The 13,423-nt window shown below is 41.3% G+C and overlaps 1 protein-coding gene across 1 annotated transcript in view; it reads left to right on the plus strand.

Moving 5' to 3' along the window:
- The first annotated feature begins 1,899 nt into the window (after positions 1-1,899).
- The window catches only part of B4GALT4 (UDP-Gal:betaGlcNAc beta 1,4- galactosyltransferase, polypeptide 4), a 36,949-nt gene continuing 25,425 nt past the window's right edge, over positions 1,900-13,423 (plus strand). Inside the window, exons 1-3 of the mRNA XM_006864157.1 lie at positions 1,900-2,302; positions 7,350-7,582; positions 10,518-10,705. Of these exons, the coding sequence (XP_006864219.1) occupies positions 2,050-2,302; positions 7,350-7,582; positions 10,518-10,705 (674 nt within the window). The 5' untranslated portion in view covers positions 1,900-2,049. The remainder of the gene's footprint in view (positions 2,303-7,349; positions 7,583-10,517; positions 10,706-13,423) is intronic.

The following is a 13,423-nucleotide window of genomic DNA, read 5'->3' on the forward strand; positions in this document are numbered from 1 at the left end:
ACTTCAAGGTTCATTTGAACTGCATGATCAACTGTTCAAGTTCACCAGCCACTCCTTGGAAACCTTATACAGGGTCGCTATGGGTCAGAACCAACTCAACGACACCTAACAACAACAGCACAGCTGTTTCTCCTCATTTTGAGTTGTGCCCCATCAGTAAGTGAAGGTCCTAAAAGTTTTATTCCCATTTGCTCCTCATGGTCACCTTTACTCTGAGAAGGCAACTCTTTCCCAGTTTTATTTTGAGTGCCTTCCAAACTGAGGGGCTCATCTTCCAGCACTACATCTGACAATATTCTGGTACTATTCTTCATGTTTCAGTATTCAGTCTTCTGATGCTGACAGTGTTCCACTGCTATTCATAAGAGTTTCAGTGGCTAAACATTCAGAAGTAGTCTCTCTCCTTCATCCTGGTTTATTTCAGTTGGAGCATAACTGAAATCTGTCCACTGTGGATGACCCAGAGCTATTTAAAACACCCATGGCATAGTTTCCAGCTTCACAGCAATACACAAGCCACCACACTTCAATAAACTGACAGATGGGTAGTGGTTGTGGTTAGCAGTCTAGTGATTATCCTAGGGCTCCTAGCAGGTCACTAGGAGGACGAATTGACAGATGGCAGCAATAACAATAGCAGTATTCCTTCATAAATTTGTTGTTAAGTGACATTGATTTTGTCTCAACTCATAGCAACCCTGTATTGAGTGTCTTAGGAGTAGCTGGTAGGGCTGAACTGCCTACTTTGCAGTTAGCAGTCCATCGCTTATCCTACAGCATCATACCAGGACTCCCCTCTGTAAATATCACTTAGATATCCAGTGTTCTCAATCTACAAAAGATTGAGATTTTAACAAAAGTTATTGCCAAAACTAGCGTTTAAATAAATTAAAAAAAAAAAAAAAAAAAAAAGCCCTCACTGCCATTGTGTTGATTCCAACTCTTAGGGTTTCCAAGTCTATAAATCTTTACAGGAACCTCATCTCATCTTTCTCCTAGGGAGTAGCTTATGGGTTTGAAGTGCTGACCTTGTAATTCATAGTCCATGTGAGCTTCCTGTCTTAGTATTTAAAGTTCCTTTAATTAAGACCATAAAGTTGTTCTGATTGGCCCAAGGGACCTGAAAACTTCCTGTCCCCTTGAGGGGAGAGAACAGACCTCCAGGTAGACATATGGATCAGAGCCCCAAAGAGAAGATAGGAGGACATGAGAGAGAGGATAGGTGATCACCAAAGGGAGTCTTGTATGTCTCCATGGTTTGTGTTGGGCTAAAGGACCCAGGCATCAAGGAGAAGAAAGAGGAAAGTGGCAGAGACACAGAAACGAGCTAGAAAGAAATGCTATCTAGGTTTCACTGAAACTAATCTAGAGATCTCCAAGGAGTGCTAGGCCTACAGATGCTGAAAGGAGACCAGGGCTTTTCCCAGGGCCAACAAAGCGAGCAAGCCTTCCCTTAGAACTGTCAGTCTGAATGTGGAGTAGCCTCCTAAACTGTGAGAGAATACATTTCTGGTTGTTACAACCATTCATTTGTAGTATTTCTTTTATAGCAGTAGTAGATAACTAAGACAGAATTTGGTGCCAAATTCTGTAACAGATTTGGGTGTTGCTGTAACAGATGCCTAGAATGTGATACCTAGACTGAATTTACAGTCTCCCTTCTCTCTTTGCCTTCTCCTCTCATACAGCATTGGGAAATGACTTTTCTTCTTGAGTGACCAATAACCTGAGAGATAATTCAGGGAGAGCTTCTATGATGTATAGCTGACTGGAACCTTCTATCTCTGTAATCGCTCTCTTTTCAATCTCTAAACCATAGGTTTTCAGTTGATAAATGGAATAATTTTAGGTTAGGGTTTCCATTTGAAACAAAATATCTTTCATTATTGTCTTTTAGGAATTGTTGGAGCGGGATTACTGAGCAAAAGCAAGCATTGAGTCTTCAGGTGTTATTGATTTTGCCATCAGATTGGAAACGTGTAACTTGAAGAAACTTCCAGCCTGCAGTGAGGCAGGCAGTGAGATATAAAAGCTCACCTAATAAAAGACATGGGCTTCAACTTAAGTTTTCACCTTTCCTACAGAGTCCGATTACTGATACTTTTTACCTTATTCTTGACCGTGGTTGGTTGGGCCACCAGTAGCTACTTTGTGGATGCTATTCAAGACATTCCTAAAGCAAAGGATTTCATGGCTAACTTCAAGAAGCCCACAGTTTTGCAGGAAGAAGAAATTTTGACTAACAAAGCACCTGTGAAAAAAGCAAAACTTGAAAACTGCCCTTCTGTGTCTCCATACCTCAGTAAGTTTTTCTTTTTTATAAGTTGTATGTAAACTTTTGATTTAAATGTGAAATGTGTACAAAAAAAATCAGAAGTGTACAGTTTGGTTAAGTTTCACAAAATGAATATACCTGTGGGACTTGTATGTAAATTTAAATTTATGTAAATTTAAAAGTGGAATATACTAGAATGCCCAGAAGTTTCTTTTCAGTCACTACCCTCACTTCAAGATTCTAATGCCACGCAGTAGACTTTCCTGGTTTTGAACATCACATAATTGGGAAACATATGCTATTTTGTATTTGGCTTCTTAATACTATGTTCGTGAGGTCTGCCCCTATTGTTAGTTTATGGTTATAAACAGTTTGCTCATGTTCACTGATATATAGTATTCCATTATATAGACATAGCCAATTTTATTAACCGGTCACAAAAATCTCAGCAGTGTGTAACCAATAAGTATGTATTTAGCTTACAAGTCCTTGTGGTGAGCTGGGGGTCTACTGATCTTGGCTGGGCAGCTTTGCTGTGTACATTCCTCTCATTTCCTACTGGGATCAGCAAACTAATTCAGGCATGTTCTTTTCATCACATGATAAGAGCACAAGTGGGAAAATGTGAACACATTTAAAAGCTCCCACTTGTGTCACATTGTTAATATTCCCTTGACCAAAGTATGGAGTCAAGGAGTAGGAACTAAGCTTTTAATGTTGTCTTTAGTGTTTATTTCTTAAATATATGCATATTCTTCTAAGTTAACACTTTTAATAGACACTAAACTAAAGGAGTCTCTGTGAGGCACAGTTAAACTTTGGACTACTAACCAAAAGGTTGGCAGTTTGAGTCCACCCAGAAGAACTTCAGAAGAAAGGTCTGATAACCTGCTTTCAGAAGGTCACAACCATTACCAACCCTATGGAGCAGAATTCTACTCTGACACATGAGGGGTCTCCATGAGTGTGAATTGACTTGACAGCAACTGGTCTAAACTAAAGAAATGGAGAAAGGAAACAACAACCACCCAAACCCCTACATATTTATTTCTCACACAATTTGATTCTCCAGAACACGAAGTGCTTATAGTTCTCCAGACACTCCTCTGTACTTTTGCTTATGTTGTCCCCTTTCCAGAATGCCTTTTACCTCAGTTCATGGATTCCTGTTTATTCATTAAAGACCTGGCTTAGATGTTTCCACATCTAGAAAGCCTTCTGGAACTGCCCCAGCAAGAGTTAATCTATTTTTTTTTTTTTTTTTTAATTTTTATTGTGAATTGAGTGATAATTTACATGTTCACATGGGGGAACATCACTTTTACACTCATCATTTCATTGCAATGATTACAATCTCCTTTGTGCATCATCACTCAACAGTATATGCTTCTATTCTCTCATTTTTAAATTTTTTTCTGGGGGTGGGGGCGGGAGTGGGGCATGTACACAAAACCACTCAGCAGTATATAATCATTTAAACAACCAAAGGGCACATTCTGCAAGCCTGCCTCCTGGCCACCAGCACCTGGCTGCCAGCACATAGCCTTTCTCTTTCCTTGAGTCTAGAGTCCTCAGCTACTCTCTCTCTCTCTCTCCATGCCCTCATCTCTGTCTCCATCTCTGGTGTCGCTGCTTCTCTGGATAGGATTTCACATTCCGCTTGTGCTCTTCCCCCTCAATGGTCCTAGGTTCTCTGTTCCTGGACTGTAAGATTAACTACTCCCCTCTTTTTGTTGCAAAACTTCTACCTTTACACTTGTGACAGTCACAATTAGTTATGATAACAGTTACTCACTATTGAATCATAAGAACTGTATCCCCATCTCCTTTCACCAGACCCATTTAGACAGATGAAAACTACTCAGTGGGAATTCTACCTTCCACTACACACTCTGAAACTAAACTCCCTCTTGAAATTTTGTAAGCCAGTCACTTTGTGCCTTTATAGCCCCTCCCATTTTAGGTAGCAAATGTCTAAGTTGCTCATCCCTATCAACCCTGTGTACAGAGAGGATAGGATTGATTTTGGATGTGATGACTCCTTTCCTCAGAGTTGCATTTCCTCTGTACCTGCCTGTATTTCTGTTCTTGCACTGATTACAGAGTTGTGTTCATATACCCATATTTGCGTTTCTACTCTGGGAAGAAAGGATGCAGTCTGGTTGAGCCTTTCCAGCTCTGTGAAGTCCAGCATCTTACACGGGGCCTGAAAGGGGTGGCTGCCTGCATGCACTAAATTAGCCCTCTATTGGGTAGCCTTGGGCTTTTTCATAGACTCATGCTCTTGGCTAAATAAAGGTTAAACAAAAAACTGCAGGTACTCTTTCCACTGAATAATGGTCTTGTGTTATATTCATATTGGTATGCTACTTCAAATACAGGACAGTCAAAACATTACTCCTAATTGTTGAGGGAAATTGTTCTGCTCACAGATGATCAAGTTGAGACATAAAAATGCAAATCTGGCTGTATTATTCCCTCTTGATGAAAATCCTCACACCATATTTAAGCAATAAGTTCATTCATAAAATATAGGCACTGACATAAGACTGAACAAGTATCTGGATTGGGGGAGGGGGCAGTGACATGAGTGGTCCTAAGTGACCCGAGGAGGAACAAAACCAGAGGAAATGTGGTGGGGATGGGAGGGAGACTGGAAGGCGGTTGTTAATGTGTGCCTTTGAGTCGATGCTGACTGATGGTGATCTTGTATGACAGAGTTGAACTGTCTCTTAGGATTTCCTAGGCTGAAATCTGTATAGAAGCAAATCACCAGGTCTTTTCCTCTTCAGAGCCTCTGACCTTTCAATTTGCAACCAACTACTTAACCTTTGTGCCACCAGCGCTCCTTACTAGAAGGCACGTAAAATGTTAAGACAATCAAAAGGTGAACAAAGGACTAGCGTATTTCAGACACATTGCAAGAACTGAGACACACAATCAGGTTACCTTAGATGAAAGGACTTAACAAAAGACTACCCAGAATACCAAGGAACCCTGGTCACATAGTGGATTATGAGCAGGGCTGCTAACTGCAAGGTCAGCAGTTCGAATCTACCATTTCCTTCGCAGGAGAAATACGAGGCTTTCTGTTCCTGTAATGATTTATAGTCTTGGAAACCCTATACTGGGTCGCTGTGAGTCAGAACCAACTCAGTGGCACACAACCACCACTGCCACCCACCGAGGAAACCATCTCTGTAGCCATACTATCTTTTCCCAGAAATATCTCCAGTAGCTTGCTATTCCCATAATTTCATTTCCCATTATTTTGAGGACATTAGTGACTGCCGACTGTATGTCTCCCATGCAGACCACTCAGGAAAGACTCTTAGAGGGCAGTTAATCCCTCTGACTGGGTGGTTTGAAGCAGTTACTTACCTTAATGGTGTCAGGTCACAGACAGTGAAGCCTGGTCTAAGCAGCTGTGGCCGTGACATGGAGCCTGGTCCAATGACTTATACAGAGGAAAGGTCTGTGACTGCTTTGCTCAGAAGAGGATAGTGCAACTTGCCAGTGTGTTGAGATTTTACAGCCTGCTAGCACATATGGAGCTCCGGTAGCGTAGTGGTTACGAATCGGGCTGCGAACCTTAAGGTCAGCGGTTCGAAACTACCAGCTGCTCCGCGGGAGAAAGATGAGGCTTTCTACTCCCGTAAGGATTTACACCCTCGGAAACCCTGTACAGGGTCGCTATGGGTCGGAACCGACTCGACGGCACTTAACAACAACAACAACAGCACATATGGAATTTAAAATAAATAAAAAAAAGAGCAGAACTCAGTTCTCTAAATTCCTTAACCAGAATTCTGTTTTCTCTAAGGAAGTCATAGGAAGAAAAGGATTGGTAGCTTCAGCTTGAATTTTAAAGTCTTATACAGGACTGATTAAGACAGGATGAGCATTGTGTGTTATCCAGTCTGGTGGCTGCCAGACTCATTGAGCAAATGCTGTATCAGTTGGGCATGTCTGCCACTGCAACAGAATAGGAAACTTGTTGCCAGTTTTGCACATATCTGTTACCGTTGGGTTAGAGAGCCATGGTGCACTCTACTTCCTTTCACAGCTTTCTCTTCAGGGAACTATAGGATTATTCCAAAGCTGAGAGGAGTAGGGAAATGGCTTTTATCTATGAGCTTGATTCCATTCACACTGTTTTAATGAGACTTGGAAATTGGGGCAGGGAAAAGAGGATAGGCCCCAAACAAAGAAAGACACAAGTAGAGTGCCATCGTCTAGCCCTGTTCTCTGCACTTCAGAGTTGCATGTGTCACAGTCACGGAGGCAGTCTGTACTGCCTATGTGTAGCTCAATCATACAGCCTAAGTTGCTTGTTTTATAGCATTTACTTGCTTTAAGGGCCAATTTTCTTAGTCTTGGAGACCTGGTATGGTGCTGTAGGATAAGCACTAGACTTAATGAAAGGTTAGCACAAGTGACTCATTGAACGGTTTACAGGAGTTAAAACATGTAAAACCCTCAGAAACATGGCTGTATGTGTTGTTAAGTGCTCTCAGTTGCTTCTGATTCATAGCAAACCTGTGCAGCGTTTCCGAGGAGCAGCTGGTAGATTTGAACCACCGTTTTTGTGGTTAGCAGTCCAGTGTGTATCCTACAGCACCACACCAGGACTCACAGTGAGTCCCTTGGTGGCACACGTGGTTAACCACTTGACAACTAATCAGAAACTTGGCAGTTCGAGCCCACCAGAGGTGCTCGCAAGATGAGTCTAGTGATCTGCTTCTGAAAGGGCACAGTTCTACACGGGGTCACACATGGGGTCACCAATGTGTTATGTGTTATGACAATTAACAACAAGCCTCTCAACAACTTATAAGAAAGGTGGTGGTGGTGGTGGTGTGTCGTAGAGTTGGTTCTGACTCACAGAGATCCTGTCTAGGGTTTCTGAGGCAGCAAATCTTTACAGGAGCTGAAAGCCTCATCTTTTACCCACAGATTGGCTGATAGATTCAAACTGCTAAGCTTGCAGTTAGCAGCCAATGCGTAACTACTACGTTACCAGGACTCCTTTATAAACAAGGTAGTTATTGCCTGTGTTCTGTGTTTACTGTAGAAGGCCAGAGCAAGCTTGTTTTCAAACCAGATCTCACTTTGGAAGAAGTACAGGCAGAAAATCCCAAAGTGCACAGGGGCCGGAGTCATCCTGAGGAGTGTAAGGCTTTGCAGCGGGTCGCCATCCTCATTCCACACCGGAACAGAGAGAAACATCTCATGTACCTCCTAGAGCATCTCCATCCCTTCTTGCAAAGGCAGCAGATGGATTATGGCATCTACGTCATCCACCAGGTGAGTGTGAGGACAGACGAGAGCTCTGTCCTCCAGATCTACTTCTCTCTGACAGCCAACAACACCAAACACCAATCATATTAAAGTTCTCCTACCTTGGTAGGAGCTCTGGTAGCGTAGTGGTTTCGAGTCGGGCTGCCAATCTCAAGGTCAGCAGTTCAAAACTACCAGCTGCTCTGCGGGAGAAAGATGAGGCATTCTGCTCCCGTAAAGATTTACAGCCTTGGAAACCCTGTGCAGGGTACTATGAGTCGGAACCGACTCCACGGTACTTAACAACAACAACAACCTTGGTTATAAGGAGCTCTGGTAGTATAGAAGGTTATGAGTCGGGCTGCTAACCTCAAGGTCAGCAGTTTGAAACTACCAGCGATTCCTTGGGAAAAAAATGAGGCATTCTGCTCCTGTAAAGATTTATAGCTTCAGAAACCCTGTACGGGGTCACTATGGGTCAGAACCAACTCAGTGGCACTTAACAACAACCTTGGTTTTTGTCATTGAGAAGAGTGAAGGAAGTTCATATCTCAGGGTGTGGAGTTAATGGGATCAAATTCCATTAATTTTATTGGCCATTGAATGGACCTCTGGAGGAAGCTTGTGTTTTGTTGACCTTTCCATGTTAGGCTTGACTTCTGTAAGATTTCCCTCTGAGATTCACTGGCCTCCTTGTTTTGCTACGTAATACATACAGAAAGTGATGTTTGTCTTTTCTTTATTGAGCATCTAGATAGAATACTGTGTTATTAATTATCCAGCTCTGTGGCCATTTGTACCTTTTTGCATTTAATTTTGCCACTGATTATTATGTGGACTCCTGGTGTAGAGCTGTAGGATCAGCATTGGGTTGCTAACCTCAGATTGGCAGTTCGAACCCACCATCTGCTTCTCTATACAGATTTGCTATGAATTGGAAATGACTGGACAGTACTTAACAAGTTATTATGTAAAATATGTTATGCTTAATTTTTACTTTCTTGCTTCACAGATTGCCTCCCAGAAGGATGATTTAGTAGAAATATAATGTGATGTAAGCTGTAGGTTCAGCTTAAGATACTTCTATTTGGTGTTAACGTTTATTGAGAGAAAAATAAGGCATCAGTTTAAACATCTATGTATAGCTTTTTGAAATTGGCCTGGTCCATTCAAATAATTCCTGTTCAAATTCCTAAAAACTCTGAGAGTACAAACAAAATCTCTAAAAACATATTTAGTATTGTTGTTGTTGTTAGGTACCAGGTCAGCTCCCAAATTATTGTGATTTGTGCACAACAGAATGAAATGCTGCCCAATCCTGCACTATCTACATGACTGGCTATGGCTGGATCTTTGTGTCCCACAGAGCTTTCATTGCCTAATTTTAGGAAGTAGATTTCCAGGTCTTTCTCCCTAGTTTGTTTTAATCTAGGAGCTTCTCTGACATCTGTTCAGCATCATAGCAACATTCAAAGCTTCACTGACAGACAGTGATGCACCAAACCTGGGTCTTCGGCATGGAAGTCAAGAATTCTACCATCGCCTTCTAATGTTGGTCACCTGAGTCCTGGTGTGGCACTGTGGGATAAATCACTGGACCGCAAGTTTGGTTGGAACTGAAAGGTTGGTGGTTCAGAATCACCAGCTATTCCTTGAAAACCCTATGCTGTTAGTTGGAACCGACTCGACAGCACTTAACAATAACAGTGTGTGAGAAAGATGAGACTGTTCGCTCTCAAAGATTTATCTGTATCATGAAACTTTGCCTCTTTGGGTTTCTGAGACTGAAACTTTTACGGGGGCAGATCAGCCTCATCTTTCTCCTGTGGAGTGATTATTGGTGGGTTCGAACTGCTGGCTTTTAGGTTAGCAGCCCAAGGCACAACCCACCACTCTTCCAGTGTTCCTTTTCCATAAAGATTTATAGTCTCAAAAAACCCTACATAGGGTCACTGAGTCAGAAGCAACTCTTGGCAGTGGGTTTGGTTTTAGTTTAATATGCAATGTTACATATTGGACTCTTGAAAATCAAATGTATGCCCATTGCTTTAAGAACTTGAAACAAAATTTTACTGTCACATTGGTTTATCATTGTTTTGGTTTTCAACATAGTTGGTCATAGCTCTGATTTGTTTGATTTTGAGTTATTTTATGGGATATCAAGCCTCCAATGTAATATTTTATAAATAATAATAATAATACCTGCTTTGTGTTTAGTGCTTTCAGGATAGTAACTGGCAACTTCTAGGAACAACCCATACTTTTGTTATGGTAAACTGTTTTTGAACTGGAATTAATTCCTATGCAATTTGATCCAGGCAGTCATGAAAAAATGAACACTGTAAAAAATATACGTTTTTTTACTATAGCTTTGGTTATATTGCAGGTCTAATTCTGTTCTCTGTGTATTTATTTTGACCCTGTGATGACTCTTGCTCCAAAAGGGCAGTGTGAGGAATGGCCCCCACCATTAGTGCTATATAGGATTCTGTTACAGTGATTCCCAGAAACTTTTAAGTAGCTTAGAGACATTAGCAATAGCCTTCTTTGTTTTAGGTCAAGTTTTCTTGACCCTTTCTGGCAAATCACTGATTACATTTCTTGGAAGCTTGGTGTAGATTTATAACATAGAATAGATATGCCTGGCATCAGTTAAGAGTTTAACAGTGAAGAAATAAGATTCTACTGGGTGTGACTAATATGTAAGAAAGATTGTGGAATTTTACATGGGATAAATAAAGGTGTAATTTTTTAGTTATGGAATATAAATACGTATGACACTTAATGAAAAACAAGACAAAAAAATTAAGTGTTTTATTGTTAGTGCATACACCAGTGCTATCTTGTAGGATAGCAAAAATAAAATCAACTCCTGCTTCAGAACCGGAGAGGATCAACACATGAAACTTTTCAAGCTTGAACATCTGAAGAAGTTTTCAAGCTTTAACATTTGTTTCTATAGGCTGGAAGTAAGAAGTTTAATCGAGCCAAACTCATGAATGTGGGTTATCTAGAATCTCTCAAGGAAGAAAATTGGGACTGCTTTATATTCCACGATGTGGACCTGGTGCCCGAGAATGACTTTAACCTTTACAGGTGTGAGAATCAGCCAAAGCATCTGGTGGTCGGCAGGAACAGCACTGGGTACAGGTAAGGTGGCTTTGATGATGGAATACTTAGGTCAAGAAATTTGCCTGTTATAATCATAGCTGTGCAGAATGCTGTGTCCTATGCACCTTAGGAAAACAAGAATAGACAGAAAGGTCCATGATATATCACATAAGTGTTCAAAACAAGAATTAGAGAAACTAACAAGGGACAAAAACCCTACAACACCTGAGGGAAAATAATTCAAGCATTGCAAATGGTGACCAGTCTTGCCCTGCAGCACCTGTGTGGTAGAACGTTTGCAAGCTTACAGCACCAAGTAGAGCTCACAAAACTTATTGTCTATCCTTGACTTCCCACTCTAGAGGGCAACAGGATTGTGCCCTTTTGTCAAATTTTAGGTGTCTGTTGTAAGACTGTAATGCCACTTTTAGTTGGAGTCTTCCCATAATTCTGAGAAGAGTAGGGAGGAGCATATCTACTGAGTAATCTGCCCAGAAGTCAGGACACCCAAGACAGGTGCTTTTTTTTCACTAGGAATTATCATCTCTGTCTTTCTGTCTTCCTTTCCAGCCCCAAGAAAAGACATAGCTAATTTTCAACCTACTGTATCCCAGCTCTTATTCAAAGGAAAATAATAACTGAAAAATTTCTCTACTGATGAAATCCTATATTCATTATATGTGTGCACACTTACCTGTTCACCTTCCCCAAGCCCTGTCCTTCCCTTGTGCTCATTATCTGTGGTGCTGACCTTGCTAGGGGGCCACTAGAACAGTTTAAATGAGGCAGACTGTGTGCCCTTTGGGAGCTCCCTGTTGAGTGATCATGTGGGAGGCAGGTAGCTACGGTGGAGATGCATCCTCCCCCCCGCCCCATTTTCCTCTTATATTTCACGAATGAACAAATCAGAAATACTTGATGCACACATAAGTGTCCAAAAGCCCGTCTGCAGCCCATAGGCACACAGCCTCACTCAGTCCATGGGCCTAGAGTCCATAGTTGCTCCATCTTTCCGTCTCACCACCTCTGCCACCATCTCTGCTGTTGCTGCTTCTTCAAGCAGGCATCCCAAATTCCACTCATGCTCTTCCTTCTTGATGGTCCTGGGATTGTCCGTACTTGAAATAAAAGATAACTATTCCTTCCTTTTAGCTACATATCTTTTACAATCACAGTTTTGACAATCACAATTAATACTAACAATTACAATTGAAATAATAAAATTTTATTAGCATCATTCTGTACCCCCTTTCACCAGACCCATCTGGAAAAGAGGAAAACTTGTCAGTGGGGATTTCTTCTTGACCCTTCATTCCAAAACCAAGCACACCCATGAAAATTTGTCAAGTCAGCCACTTTAGAGATGCATCACTTTTATGTTTAATTTTTATGAATTAAACTATAAGCCCTGAGCTAGGAGAGGGAGTGAGATAGATAACTATAAAATCATGCAGGGGATTTTAGCAGCTAGAGTGAACTGAGAGGGAAACTATGAATCTCTTCATACATCACTCAGTCTTGGTTTCTGTCTTGTTCCTGTTGTGAGGCCTCTCACTTTGGACTATCTAAGAGATTTCCAAGAGTAACACTGACTATATGTGATTCCTGCCTTATGTGCTGACTTTCCCCCTATGTAAGCTGTAGAATTTTCTTAATTGATTCTCCAGTCTGACTAATTTTATTTATCATTTATTTTAGAATAAACAACTTTAATACATGTGCTGGATGGAAGGGAGGAGGAGTTATTTGCCTTATCTGGGCCTTGATTTTCCTCAGCTAGAACTCTAGCTCCTTGTCCTCTAGCACACAGCATCTGCTCGGCCACACTGGCCTGGTCTTAAAGTGATACATGCAAGAAGCTTGCCCTGCTAGAACCACTCCCTCAGAAGACTGCTGATTTTTGCATTCTTTTTCCTTTCATCATATTTTTTTTTCTGAATTTACTTTGATAGTTTTTTGTTTCATATCTCTTCCTCTTCAGGAGTCAGTCTGGCTCCCTTATTGTGGCCCAGAGGCAGTGCATAGTGGGACTCGTACCACTGCCGGTCCGGTGTGCTGTCAACGAGCACCATACAGCTCTTCACTAGAGTATTGGTGTGGGCACATTGTAGACAACATTGATCCTTGTTTTCTAAGTAGAACCCTCAGAACCCCAGGAAAAGTTCCCCACATCCAGCCTTAGGGTTGGTACTTAATGTTATCTCCTTAGGACCAGTACTTATTGTTATCTCTGCTAATATGAACTGGGTGTATTTGGTGGAGGCTGTTTGTGGTGTTGGCAGCGAGGCGTACCAGCTCATACTTCTGCATCTCATAGTAGAGGGCTTTTCTCTTGCACCCAGTCTTGCAGTACTTGTGCCAGTTGTCCCAGGAGCTGCCCATCGCTCAGCACTGTCTGGAAAGAGCAAGTCTGACAAATTTTAAAGGCACTGTAGAGGCATGTCTGCCCTCCACTTTATAAGAATCGACTTTGCACTGATCTTGAGTTTGAATCTCTTTCCCCCTTGTGAAATCAGAGGAAGTCAGACATGGTCCCCACATGGTTTTTACAGTTGGTATCAGTAGGGAAATTCATTACAATGGCTCCTGACTCATGGAAGCATGAGGTTTTGTTTTTGTTTTTTAATTTTAAAACATTTTATTGTGAATTGAGTGAAGGTTTACAGAGCAAATCATCAGTTTTACATTCAATAAATCATATATTTTGCTTCATTACAATGATTATAATCACCTGCATGTACCATCAGTTAACATTAT

Source organism: Chrysochloris asiatica, unplaced genomic scaffold (genome assembly GCF_000296735.1).
Source record: "Chrysochloris asiatica unplaced genomic scaffold, ChrAsi1.0 scaffold00061, whole genome shotgun sequence".
NCBI classification, from domain to species: Eukaryota; Metazoa; Chordata; class Mammalia; order Afrosoricida; family Chrysochloridae; genus Chrysochloris; species Chrysochloris asiatica.